The following is a 13,770-nucleotide window of genomic DNA, read 5'->3' as shown; positions in this document are numbered from 1 at the left end:
GCAGCAGCCCATCTGCCCCAAGCCTTTTCGTGATGAGAAGAAGCATTTTGAACCAAGCTGAGAGCTCCCAGCACCACTCTTTTGAAGGGCTAAATAAGCACAGCCCTGGGGGGGGAAGAGCAGATGGAGACTGACCCTGGGCACAAGAGAAGCCAAGAAGAGAAGGGAAGTTTTTGTGCCTTAACCGAGCAACTCCATCTCACAAGGTCATTGCAACAGGGCAAAATGGAGATCCAGCTCATTTAGCACCCACACTGCTGCCTCTTCTTAGTCCTAAAGAGCTCCAACATCCCAACAGGTCAGCAGCATCCTGCTCTGTATGACGAACTGCAATAGAAGACACCAGTCATTTAGCACGCAGCTTCTATGGTCATACTTGCTGCACGCCCTCTCTCACAGCCTGTCTCCAGAACTGTCCTCCTGTGACGCAGGTATCTTTCCTAAAATGCCTTTGTCTCCAGTGTCTGCGTGATACTCTTTTCCCACCTCATGTATATGAGGTTTTTTGTTTGGTTTGGTTTTTTAACCTCTTTTCAAGTATTACGTTGCGAAGTGGAAAGCAGGAATTGAGGATTGTCCATCTGCAGAGTCAAGAACAATTTACTCAGTAGACCTCGGTTACAGGACTGTGTCCGTGGGGATATTTCCCTACCCCATGACTTCACTACGCTGGCGTTTCTGAGATGCTCTGCGCAAACACATGCCTGTATCTAGTGCAAGTACTGCAAGGAAGATCTTTTCCATCCAGTTCCTAGGGGCAGAAAAAGTTGGAAGCAATTAAAAGGACGTCTGACTCCATAACCTGATGTCAAGATTGGACATGAACAGATGCGTTTCTAGGCAGTGGTACCTCGCATTGCAGTTGAAGTTAATGTTTTGACAAATGACTTACTTGCTCAGCACAAAGCTGTATCGCCGCTTACCGACAGCCCCAATCAGCTCTCGCAGGACAGACAGGAGACACACGGCACAGAGGTAATGGGAAGAGTCCTACATGAAAGAAGCTCACAGATACCTTCTCTTCTCAGCTTCAAAGAGGTTTCAAGATCAACTGCTATAATTGTCAGAGGCAGATTCTCTTTTCCAGATAAACCACACAGATACGAAGGAGTAGACTGATCTGTCCCAAATGCTACATGTCAGGAAGCTGCCTTCCGCTTTCATCTCAACAGCATCCACACTGCGGGCCTGAGTGAAAGCCATTTCTAAACACATAGGAGAGGTTTCTCCTTTGCCAGAGCTATGATTTCCCTTCTTTGGAAGCTGAAAATGAGCCTTAAACCTGAAATCGCCTCCCTTGTCCTTCCCTCTCAAAAATACACAATTATTTTTAAATAGCGTTACAAGAAATGCTTCCACCCAAGCACGCTCTTTACATATTCATCCATTCATTTCCAAAAGGAGAAAGTTAAAGACATCCAAAAAAAGCCAGAACGTCTCAACCAGATTATTCCACGTAATAAACCACAAGTTAACAAATAATTGTTTCTTCCTAAAAAGGAAGTAAGGAACAAAACCCATACGAACCAACATCACCTTTCCCTCCTTTGTTCCTTTCTGTAACGCTACCCAAGGACTCTAGTTCAGATCAGTGCCACTTTGTGCACAAATACACTGAGAAGGAGCTTAAATGTTATTCAATTATATGAAAAGTTGAAAATTCACAAGACAGTAACCCAATTAGTAACGTTTCATTATTTAATTTTTGCAGCTATAACCCTTAATAGAATCTTTGCGATAGCTTTGGCACAGGCTAGCTTTAAGCTCAAAGCTTCAAAATAAACATTACGCTTCAGTGGAAGCAAATTTAAGAACTGCCTACATCTAATTAAAAGTGAATTGAGAGCTTTGAGCGTATTGCAGAAATGAGGTCCAATGAATTTTAACACCACACTACAGGAGAGGCAGCCTACACTTTACAAAACAATCATGTTTCCAGACGTGCTAGGTCTAAATCAAGGAAGCTAACCCATTATTCTAACTCTGTAGACCTAAAGCACTCAGTGCTTTCAGTCTTTCATCATTTTTTAAAGACATTCATATTTTTTCCCCCCTTTATCAAGGCACAACCCAGTAAGATAAAGCAGACGTGAGCTAGGATCCAAGATTCAAGAACCCCAAGCAAAGCTGTGAAGTTTCTAACCTGACATGTTTCAACTAGGATTTTAGTGCACTAACAAGCTCAGCTTTGAGAAACTGAACAAATAAGGGTTATTGAAAGAGACACGTTTGTTAATTTATCCGAGGGGAGCACAAGTTCACTGCCACCCATTGCTTTGCCTCTCTGCTGCCTTTTCCTTCCTCGAGCTGGAAAATGAAGCATACGTGAGAGGAAATGATTCACACAAGCATCTGGAAACGCAAGACAGTAGGAGATTTCCTAAATGAATACAATTTACTGCAGTAACTACAGTCACGTCTGGTATTTCAAAGCCTTTCCAGTGTTGCTAAGTCCTTACACTTCCATCAGCTTCGCTGTTTTAATTGCTTTGCAAAGCTCCAGCACTGAACCCCGCAAGTCAGATGAAGATCAGATGGCTGCAGAGTCCAGGAAACAAACACCGGATGGTTCAAGGGTTTGGTGATGAGCTCAGGACCTTCTGACCTCTTGGTTACCTGGGTAGGGCACTTCAAAGGGGAATTAGCGCCGAGGACTCAGCATGACACAAATCCCAGTTTGTTTGCTTGACATCCCCACGCAGTCTGTGGCAAACCATAGAAAACCAGCGACCCCAGGCAATGAACGAGCTATTAGGTGATGGAGGGAATGACTCAGAGAGCAAGATTCTCTCAGAATAGGGAAAAAAAACATTTCTCCAATATGTATACTCCACACCCACTTAAGAGCCACAAGAGGTTCAGAATGTGGGGCTGAAATTAGGTTCAAACAACCTTTCTCTGGGAAAGAGAATTAAGAGAGAGCCATCAGGAAAACTGCAGAGATAGTGTCCTCAAAGTGCTCTGAGAGACTACATAAATCAGGACACTCGTTTATAGGTCACCTTTTAGTGTCAAGAACAGGCTTCTATCGCAGGAAGACACCCACTCTTACTTGAAAGCACAAAAACCTCACCTAAGAGGCTGCATTTCGTTATGTTACAGCTTAGTTGTGCACAGTCCTTCAGATAGGGCTGGGGAGGGCCAACCCCATTCCTAGCAAATGTGGTTGTAGGACCACACACAACACTGGCAGGCATTTTGAAAAGAGCAGACCTACGGCAGGTCCACCCAAACACCTTGACCTTGAAAGCCAGCCATTCAAGTGTCCTGTTAGGAGACTGCCCGATTCAACGGGAATTTCAAACAAAATAGCCAGGCTGCTACACTATACAAGGCCAACAAGCACTGCTGCTCAGACTTCAGGCATCAGTACTTGTGCATCCCCTGCAGAACTTGACAGCAATTCAAGCACGTGCCAAGATAGACTGCAAGCATCTTAACCAATAACCAAGATCTGACACTAAATCCAACCAGAAACTTTTTTAAAAAAAAAAAAAAAAAAAAAAAAGAGAGAGAGAGAGAGAGAGACAAGCAAGCAACGTTTCCACCAGAACATTTCCATAATTTCATTCTGAAGGACGTGAATACGCCTTCTGCTTCCCCCTCCATATTTCCCCTACACACACCAGAGGCTTTTCACATTGCTCAGGGCCTCAGCAAAAGCATCCAGCAGTCCTCAGAGCCTTGGGAGCCCATCTCCAAGACAGCCTGCAACCTGGATACCAAGGCCTAAATCAGCTCTCAAGCTTGGCATGGTTTCCTACGAAGACAGGATATTCCAGCAAAATTGTTGCTGTTGTTTGTTTTTTTCCCTTGGAGGGATCCAACTTTCTTGACAAGTCAACTTTTTAAAAAGTGACCTCAGATTGCCAAACAGCTCAATCATGTCTTCACTCGCTGATTAAGGACAAAAAGACAACTGCGGGAACAGGGAGGGTCTCGCATCAGGAACCGTCAGCTGCAGAGCATCACATCGGTAGGACCGGGAGCTGCAGCAGGACCCTTTGGTGCTCTGGCCTGCCGGCGGGCATCCAGGAAGCACGCCAGAAGTCACTGGACAAAGCACGAATGGGAGGTTTGCCAAAATCGAGTCTGCAGAAAGGAGGTGAGAGCGGCTGCTGTTGCCTAATGGCAGTCAGGTGCTGTAAGGTCACCCATTTGGATGGCAAAGGGGGCACTGAACAGTGCAAAGAGCAGTTTGTACCAGACTCAGTCCCCTGAAAAAAAAGTCTTCACATCCACATAGATCAACGTTAAATTTTAGAGCAAAAAGCCTCGTCCTTCATCCAGCACCACATTCGATCCAGACGAGCACAGCTATCCCGACCTGAAGCTGTGCCCTGCAGGAGGCTCCCCACCAAGGTCCAGCTCTGTGGCTGGGTACAGCTTTCCCACACGGACTTTCCCAGCAGAAAGTGAAGCTGTTAGACATTTGCCAACAAGAAAACTCAACCACTCAATGGGAAATTCAAGCACGCAAAGATTGCTTCAACGTGTGATACTTGACTAAGTACTCCAATTTTTTATTTCAAAACATCCACCAGTGATTTTTCCCTCCCTTCAATTTATTTCTCCCCCTGCTTTAAACCAGAACGGGAGATAGTCGCGTGGCAGAGTTCCACCGGACCAAAAAAAAAAAAAAAAAAAAAACACAAAAAACCTAAGAGATTTCCCAACATCATTGTTTAAATTAGCCTTAGATGGTTTTATACAGCCCTTTATAGACTTGGAGAGGGATGTGTTCCCCCGGCAAAGGGTCGGCTATCCAAACAACTGAGGCCTGGGAAAATCAAGCAGGAGTGTGAATTGGGGAAGGCCTTTGGTGAGCAGCGACACAGTCCTCGCTCATGTAAGCGTGGTAGCTCTGAACAAAGATCTGCAGGCTAATAGATATGTAAGACAAATGACATGTGGTTCTCATTGCAGCTCATGCTCGGGGAAGGGGGTACCTTGGAACGGGTCCAGCTGGGATAGGTTTATCCCATTACTCTCCTATAATTTTCTGCTGTTTCAACCCCTTTGACAGTTACTGTAGTTTAACATCACACCCCCTACAGACTGAGGCCTGTTTGACAGGCCAGCAAACAAAACCACCCCCACTTGGAGAAGAAATATGCACCATATGTGCGGGCTGTGCGAGGCTAGCACCCACTCTCGTGCTCGTGACAGAGCGATCGATGCGAATCGCCGCGCAGGAGCCCCAACCCCGTGCCTAGCCCAAAAAGCCAGGGCCAACGAACCTCCTGCACGGCAGCAGGACTCCACACACCGGCTATTAACGAGGGGAGGGGGAAGGGGGTGAGACAGGATGGACGAGCCCTGAATATTAAATTCCCAAGTTCCCATTTAAGGGAATTGCAGGAAAAAAACAGTGAAATTCAAGAACAACTGGAATCAGGTTAAGCCACTCTCCCGCTTCATACAGTGCGGCTCATTCATGTGAACAGCTGTTTCACCTCCAGAGAAATACCCAGAGAAAACAGAGGGGAGGGGGAGAAGACTAAATTGTTTGCTCTACTGAAGCAGCAAGATACAGTAAATCAAGGCTGATTTATATTGTCTACGAGAAACCGGCTGGGGAAGGGGAGGGGAGAGAAGCGTGAGCTTTGGTTTTAAACAGCTATTTGAGAGCTGGGGCTCTGGAGGACAGCTCTGTAATTAAGCTCTTTCCTTTGTTGAGCTGACCAAGTTGTTGCAGCCGAGGGCGAGCACGGTTCCCTCTGCCGGCACCCACCGTGGCAGGGGGCTGCGGGGACACTGCCCACCGCCCCCCATCCCTCCCCGGCGGAGGGGCAGGCAGAAGGGCGGCTTTGGGCCAAAATTCAGCTTTCACTCACCGCTGCTGCTCCGTGCCCCGGCAGGTAGGGAGCCTGCCCACGCAGCCAGGATGGAGCAGAGCAGCCCGGCACCCCCTCGGCCCCAAAAAACCCCTCCGCTGCTACTCACCGGCGACTGGCGAAGCCGCTGCCCGGCGAGCCGGAGCTCTGCTCGGGGTAGTTGTGCTGCAGGCTGGACGCCGGGAATTGATAGAGGAAGCCCGTTCCCAGCGCGCATCCGTGCAGGCAGCAGCACCAGGACAAGAAGAGAGCGAACCGCATTTTTGCACCGCCGGGGGGGCTCCTCCTGCTGTCCCCGCTTGGCTCCTGGGGCGCTGCGGGGGGCACCGGGGACCCCGCTCCCTGCCCCAGCCCAGCCGAGCCCGGCGGCTGCTGCCCGCGCGGGGTCCGGGGCTGCTCGGGGCGCCCAGGGCGCACTCCCAGCCCCCGGCTGCCTTTTCAAATTTGGCGAGGTTGGCCCCATTCCGTCAAAGGGGGCGTGGGGCTTCGGCGTTAACCCTTGGCAGGCCTCGCAGCAAAGCCCGCTGCCGAGGGGAGGCACGGGCAGCACCCCCGGCACCCGGGCACGGGCAGCGCCTGCCCGGTAGCGGAGCCGAAGCGCTGCCCCCGGCTTCCCCGGCTCACCCCAAGCCCTTTCTGGGGAGCCCCCGGCACTGGGGTGCGGGAAGAAAGCTGCCCCAACACAGCCAGGCCGGTGCCTGCTGCCACACTGGGGCAACGGGGTTACACAGGTGATGTGGGAAACAAAATCCTGGAGTCGCTAGGGTTGGAAATGCCCTCCAGGATCATCTGGTCCAACCATCCCCTACCACCAGTGTCACCACCCAACCAAGTCCCCAAGCACCACGTCCAACCTCTCCTTGAACACCCCCAGGGACGGTGACTCCACCACCTCCCTGGGCAACCCGTCCCAGTGCCTGACTGCTCTTCCTGAGCAGAAATGTCTCCTCATTTCAACCTGAACCTCCCCTGGCACAACTTGAGGCCATTCCCTCTGGTCCCATCACCAGTTACCTGTGAGAAGAGGCCGACCCCTAGCTCCCCACCCCTTCCTTTCAGGGAGTTGCAGAGAGCAATGAGGCCTCCTCTGAGCCTCCTCTTCTCCAGACCAAACACCCCCAGTTCCCAAATAGGTATTTTGATCCCACGGAGATAATATGAAAACAGCTGGGCTCATCCCCTCCCTGGGTGAGCACCTACCCCTTCCCCCACAGTGCCCACCTCCAGAGCCTGCACAGAGATAAATAGCCCCTGGCTGGAGCCTGTAACCAGACAAGTTTAGACTGCAAATGAGGCACCAGGTTTTTAAACAGCCGCTGTCATTAATCACTAGAGGAAATCACACAAAAAGGAAGGGGTAAAGCTGCAGGGCAGCTCAGCATAGCCTCCCTGGGCTTAGCCCACAGCTGGCCTCGAGGAGTCCCAGCCCAGAGCAGAGGATGGATCAGCACCCTCTGAGCTCAAAGAAAGCTCAATGGGTCCAGCCCAGCAGTTTGTGAGCAGGCTTGGCAGCTCAGCACAACCACTATTTATTTGCAAAAATCCCCCAGTACTTGGGGCTGGGAAATAGCAGGACCATTTGTCCCCAGCCCTGGCTCAGAACCACCACAGAACCTTTCTCTACTTCAGTTCCCCTCAACAAGGGGAACTTCTCTTCCCTTCCACTCAAAAAATAATAATAATAAAAAAAAAAGCTTGCCCAAGGGTGTTCAGCCACTCTGAGCCATTTTGCTCAGAGCCAGCCCATAGGAAACCTCTGTTCAAATTGGCAGGGCAGTGAAAAAGAAACCTTAGCCTCTGATCTCCCCTCTCAGTAGGGGAGCAAACTGCTCCCAAACTCACCTTTCTCCTCAGAGCACACTCAGGAGCCGCTGCATTTCCAGGACACTACACAACTCTGAGACTCCTCTAACTGTTAAGCAGGGTGACCATCCTCACCTGTGAGTGACCGCCCTCAGCTGCAGACACACAGCCATCCTGGGGGCAGCTGTGCCAAGCCCCCACTCCAGCAGGTTACTGCAGCTCCAGGCTGTGTGCTGAGGGCCCGTTTCATCCTCTTGTCCCAAGCGCACTCAGTTTCCTGCCCTGACAGGCTGGGATCAATCATTTATCGGGATTTAGCTGAATAGCACCAGTGGCTTTGTGACCCATTCTCCTGGTTTGGGTTAGTCCCTTCAAAAGCTTTTAGCAGCCTTCATGTTTTAACTGTCCAAGAAGGTTTTATTTCTGGCTGCATGCAAAATTTGCCGCTTCAGCCTTCACTGACTTTGCAAGACCCTAGGAAGAGATATTAAACACAGGTGATTAGATATGATTCTGGCAAATTGTTAGAGACATCTGTAGGAAGGTAATACCCTTCCTCTTTCATGAACTGAGACACTGGAGACCAGAGGTCAAATGACTTTGCTGAAGGCTGCAAAGAGCAAATGACAGCACCAGAAATAGAGCTCAGATCTCCAGGCTCCCATTACTCGTGCCCTCTCCCTAACGCACACTTGCCTCTATTTTGTATGTCTGATTTAAGATGAAAATGAAGAATTAACTTCCAAGCTGCTTTTGGAAAGAGAGAAGAAAGGGTGATATTGTCTACTGTAAGGGGAGAATTAAAGATGACATTTCATTTTTAGTCCTTTGGATATGCATAATATAATCAAACACGATAGCAGTAATAAATGGATATTTTTTCTCCCCACGGTGCTTATGAGTGCAACATATTCGAACAATTTCTCAAAACTATGTTGATAAATTGGAAACGCAGTGATGGAGGTAACAAAGACAGCCAACAAAAACATAATTCATTCAATTTATCAGAGGGACTAGTTTTGAGAAGAGAACCCTTGAAATATGAGCGGCCCTATTCTTACAAACCAGACATACTATATTTCAAAAGATAAAGCTACACTTTTTAGGCCTGTGCATAAGCATGTTAATTAAAGATTTGCCTAGACAATCAGGACTAAATAAATTACTTGGAAGTATTTCACCAACTCAATTCAAGATAGAAGGGGCAGGGATGCATGCTGGAAAGCCAAAATGGATGGAAGCATAGGAGGAAATGGAAAGAGGCAAAGGCCAGGTTTTCAAAAAGCAGCCTCAGGAGGGCCTTCCTCCTGCACGCTGCTCACTTTCTACGCAGGAGACAGTCTTGAACCGCTGTGTCAGAGAACTAATCTATTGGACATGTGGGCACATGAGGTTCCCCATGGTCTGGAGCGTTTTTCAGCTCCTTAGTCCATTTGGCATACCTGGGACATAAAACATCACAAAATGTTCTGTGAAAATATCTATAATCTCTTTAAAGATATACACCACATGCAAGCCAGACAACAAATGAAGTGGGGGCAATAAAAGGAACACTCAGTGTTTAGTCTGATTTTTGTTCAGTTTAGAATGAAAAAGCAGTGGAATGATACAGCAAAAGAGGGATTTCTTTTCTACAAGGTCTTAAGGTGGCATAGAAAGGTAGCAAAGCACTGTCATACCTGTAAGAGCAAAGTCCAGCCCAGAACTGTAATGTCGTCTCAACTGTTCAGGATCATTCACAGTATTGCCAAAGTCAATAACAAGCTGAAAAAAAGAGTTTGATTATTGTTAGAGAACAAAAGAATCATGGCAAATAAATTTTGAGGCCCATTCCTTGCATTTTGTGAGTGCACTTTTCATGTGTATACTAAGATGAGACCAAAGCAAAAGCAGCTTTGTTCTACTTGATAAAACCTTGTGAAGTTTTACAATTATTAAATGTCCTTTTGATGTTCGATAGAAGTCAGTGATTAAGACCATCTAAACCCAAACATAATTTGGATAAAACCCTTGCAGCTTCCTAAGGAAGCTAGATTATTTCCTTGTGATCTAACAAAGCAATCAAGGAACTTTGGAAAATCAAAAGAGATGGGTAAGAGCTTAGTGACAGTAAGAGTTAAACATCTCTATTATAAGTTAAATTATGAGATTACTAAGTTTATTGTAAAATGTCTATTATTAAGGCATCAAACCAAACCTGAACCAAACTGAAAATCTAGAGGACTGTGTATTTTTTCTAAGCTAGGAGGAAGGCAGTGTGTTTTTTCCTCAAGATTTCTTGAATCTGACCTGGCATAAATCAATCAAAATGCAATAGACCTGAAAACAGTCACACAAGCAGTTTGGCATATGGTAAACAGAATATCCAGTGGTATTGTATGAAGCACAAGAAATGATCCAGAAGTCATGACTTTGGCAAAATTAATTGACCTTAGAGAAGAATTTTGCCTGAGTGAAGCACTTGTGTGGGTATTATAAAGCAATATAGTGGATAAAATATCTTAGATTGAAACACAATTCAGCCGATGGAAAATTACTGATTTAAAAGATCAGTGAGACAATGCCAACATGGAGTGGATTTACACATATTCTGAGCATTATTGTGTCCTGGGTTGAAAAAAATTATGTGATCTTTGATGTCAGGCAAAAAATCCCCCAACTGGCCATGCAGTGACGCTCTGACCTGCACATGCACAAGGCCTCTGACACACCCCTGACGTCCGGGATTCACCAAGAAAGCTATAAAGCAGGGAGTCCCACAGGCGTGGTAAAGCCAATGCACAGCAGCACCAGGACTATTGCACTCAAACCTGCCACAGCGGAGACGCAAATAGAAGCCAGGAAAGACTGGAAGTTGATTAATGCCTCTTCCTTCTCCCTGCTAGAAGGCAGGATCTATTACACATAGATTACTCTTGGCACAAATTTGTCTGCCTTGTTCTGAAAGGCCTCAAGACAGAAACTCCCCATGCTCTTCTGACAACATACTCCAGTGCTTCCCTCTTTGTACGGGTAGTTTTTCTTAACATCCAGCCTCAGTCTGTTTTGTTGTAATTTAAGCTCTCAATGTCTTACTTTCTCCATTATGGACATAAAAAATGATCCTGTCTCTCTTTGAGCAGACTTTTAATTCCTCAAAGTACTTTTCGAAACGTTTGAACACCTCTCCTTGCCTTCTAGAAGCAAAAGGATGCAAACTTCTTAAGACTTTCCCTGTAGGTCATATGTTATATTCTTCTGATTCTTTTTTGTTATTTTCCCCTAGTCTTTCAAGCTGGTCTACATCTACCTCATAGCACAGCACCTGTAACCTATACCTCTGTGCAATATCTTTTCTGCACAGCCCTGTTGAGGATTTGCCTTTTTGGCATCTGTACATCATTGTTAATCCATGTTTAATTTGGGATCCTCTACCTTTTTTCTGAAGAACTGCTGGCCTGATTTTCCCCATCCTTTATTTGCTAGTTAAAACTATTTCTGCCAAAGTGCAGTGCCCTGCAGTTGTCCTTAATGAGTTTCATCTTATTCTATTCAGATCACATCACCAATTTATCAAGACCATTTAAAATTTTAATCCTGCCTTCCAGTGTTCTTGCTTTCAGTCCCAGCTTCACCTCATCTGCAGATTTAATAAGCATTTTTCCTCTCCCATCACTGAGATCACTAAAGAAAACATTGGGAGGTCTGTCTTCATGTCGATATCCTCAAATTATGTTCCTGATCATTAACTGTTCATTAAGCATTATTCAGTCCCAGAGGGCTGCCTGCTTCCTTGATGCTGTACAGGACATAAACACCGACCTTACAAACTCTCCAAGCCATGGACATTCCTGAACTTCTACCACGAAACAAAGCACTTTATAACACGTGGTGGAAGAAGCTACCAGATGGCAAGTCTGCAGTTTTCAATGGAGTCACTGACAGCAAGATATCCAAATCCAGTGCTATCCAGACACTTATCTGATCTGAAAATCTATCTTGACTCATGGATTCTCTCTGAATCCCAGAGAAGCAGGGACTTTCACGAAGAAAGAATGTTTCGGTTTTGGACTCTGGCCCTGAAATCCTCCTACTTCGCAAACTCCCTATGGATCCAGACTGTCTGACTTGAGCACCCCACCATGACTGGGAGTCCAACATCCCTTTCGTATTGCGCAAGTGACTTAAACGGGTGTGGGCTGACCCCTTTCCTAACGAAAATAAAGGCAAACAAAACACGAAAGTGCATCTGGAGAGGAGTGCCATCCTCCCAGCCCCTGTACACCCCAAAAACCTAAAATGACCTAAAGTTTCACCCTAGGTGTCTGCAGGTAAGGTGGATTAGTACCAGGCTCATGCTTTCTCCCTCTTCTCTCCTTTGCCTTAGTCCACAGGTTCCCCACCTGACAGCCATCTGTCCTCGCACACCAAACTTCTTGCCAGTCAATGCCTTCCTGCACTATCTTTGCCTCTAGTGGACCTCACCACCCATGTTGTAGGGCCTTCTGCTGCCTCGGTGCTGCAGGTGTTTCCGAGCTTGCCCTGGCATGGCTTTCAGCATTTTATGCATTACTGGTAAACAGACAACCACAATCCGCTATCATACGCGTATTTTCCTTACAGATCTACCCTCACCTTATTATGCTCTAAAGCTTCTAGTTTCAAGGGACCCCACCAGTAACTGACATTACATATTTCTTGAAGCATTCACATGAGCCTCTCCCTTCTCTGTCCTCATTCTTTTCCCAAGATTCTGTTTTTTAAATTAAGTCTCCTTGTTTTCATAGACTTTGTCTGTTTCAACGTGATTAATCCTCTTCATTATTTTAAAATCATTGACTGAATCACAGAAAGATCTCTTTTTAAACAAGATAATACCAAAGCTCTTCAGTCTTGCTTTATAACTTAGACCTGAAAGGCACAGTATTATTTTCATTCTCCCTGCTTTATCCCCTTAATCATATCCTTCTTAGGTAGAGTGAGCACTACTGAAAAGAGCACTCTGAACAAGAACTCACCAGTGTTTTATGTAATAACAGTAACACCTCTTTTGATATATACTCTGTTCTTACCGTAATGCAACCCAACATCCTGTTCAGTGGTTGGGGTCTTTTTTCTACAGCTGTGTGTTAGGCTGAGAGCTCTGGGGATTATTTAAAGAGAATATTCTCCAGATTTATCAATTTACCATTATGAATATTTTGCTCCATTCATCCTGAGGTAAGTAAACCCCAACGCTGCTCAGTGGCACTGCCTTGCTCTTTAGCTGGCTCTCTACCTAATCTCCTCTCTTGAATCTTACAGATTCCTCCATGGAAGCAATAAAATGGCCACTAAGGTGCTAAATGCGAAAGAATCATTGTAGGCATTAAAGGCTAAAGTCACTGCAAGGCAACTGGATCCAAGTATTTCTTGGCTATGCACATATACACTAATGCTAGCTTAGGTGTTCACAGAATGCTCTATTGTCACTAATGGATACCACACCTAATGGGCCTGGTATTCAGAATCCAGCCCTCTCCCAGGGCCCCTGAGTGGCTGTCAAACCAGCTTTAGTCTGAGCACCTTCCTGAACCAGTTGCATACAGATTGCCCTCCCCTCCCGGCTTCCATTTCTAGACGACCCAAACTGGAACTTCTGAAGTGTGCTTTGCAACTATTCAGCTCCTCACATAGACTGCAGGTCTCTTTTTCACCACAGGAAAAGCTTTGTCTCTCTCTGCTTTCTCTTCTGCCTAAGAGAGATCAATCTCTCTACAGATGCAAAACCAATCCCTAAGTAATCCTCTGGGTTTACACAGGTGCGTAGCCCCTCATACCACCAGGTCCCAGGCAGGTTGGATACACAGGCTACGAGCAAAAGGAATCTGGTTCAGCTCCCTGACCTACGAGAGCTCTCTGTCAGTGCCTCTCTTTACAACTAGGTTTTAGTGCTTTGTTGCATATCATGGCTATTGTAAGGATAATAGGAATGGAATAAAAAACAGCATGGTATAAAACAGTAGAAATCATGGAAGAAAAGAAGAAAACAAATAAAGGAAACAAGATGAGACATAATCTAAAGAGATAGATAAATTGTTCTTTTCTTGGCAGAAAGGAAATGATGAAGTCTATAAGACACTATAAAATGTTTAGGCTGATTGTTGCCTAA

At 46.2% G+C, this 13,770-nt stretch overlaps 1 protein-coding gene across 4 annotated transcripts in view; it reads right to left on the bottom strand.

Moving 5' to 3' along the window:
* The window catches only part of COL26A1 (collagen type XXVI alpha 1 chain), a 173,370-nt gene extending 167,150 nt beyond the window's left edge, over positions 1-6,220 (bottom strand). For all 4 annotated transcript variants that reach the window (XM_084299437.1, XM_084299439.1, XM_084299440.1 and 1 more), the window contains exon 1: positions 5,947-6,220. In XM_084299437.1, coding sequence (XP_084155563.1) covers positions 5,947-6,098 — 152 coding nt within the window. In that variant the 5' untranslated portion in view covers positions 6,099-6,220. The remainder of the gene's footprint in view (positions 1-5,946) is intronic.
* Between the last annotated feature and the right edge of the window lie 7,550 nt (positions 6,221-13,770).

This window comes from Netta rufina (assembly GCF_964035555.1).
Source record: "Netta rufina genome assembly, chromosome: 21".
In the NCBI taxonomy this organism is placed as follows: domain Eukaryota; kingdom Metazoa; phylum Chordata; class Aves; order Anseriformes; family Anatidae; genus Netta; species Netta rufina.
The sequence above is the reverse complement of the archived record's forward strand: the minus strand, read 5'-3'. Positions and strand labels throughout refer to the sequence as shown.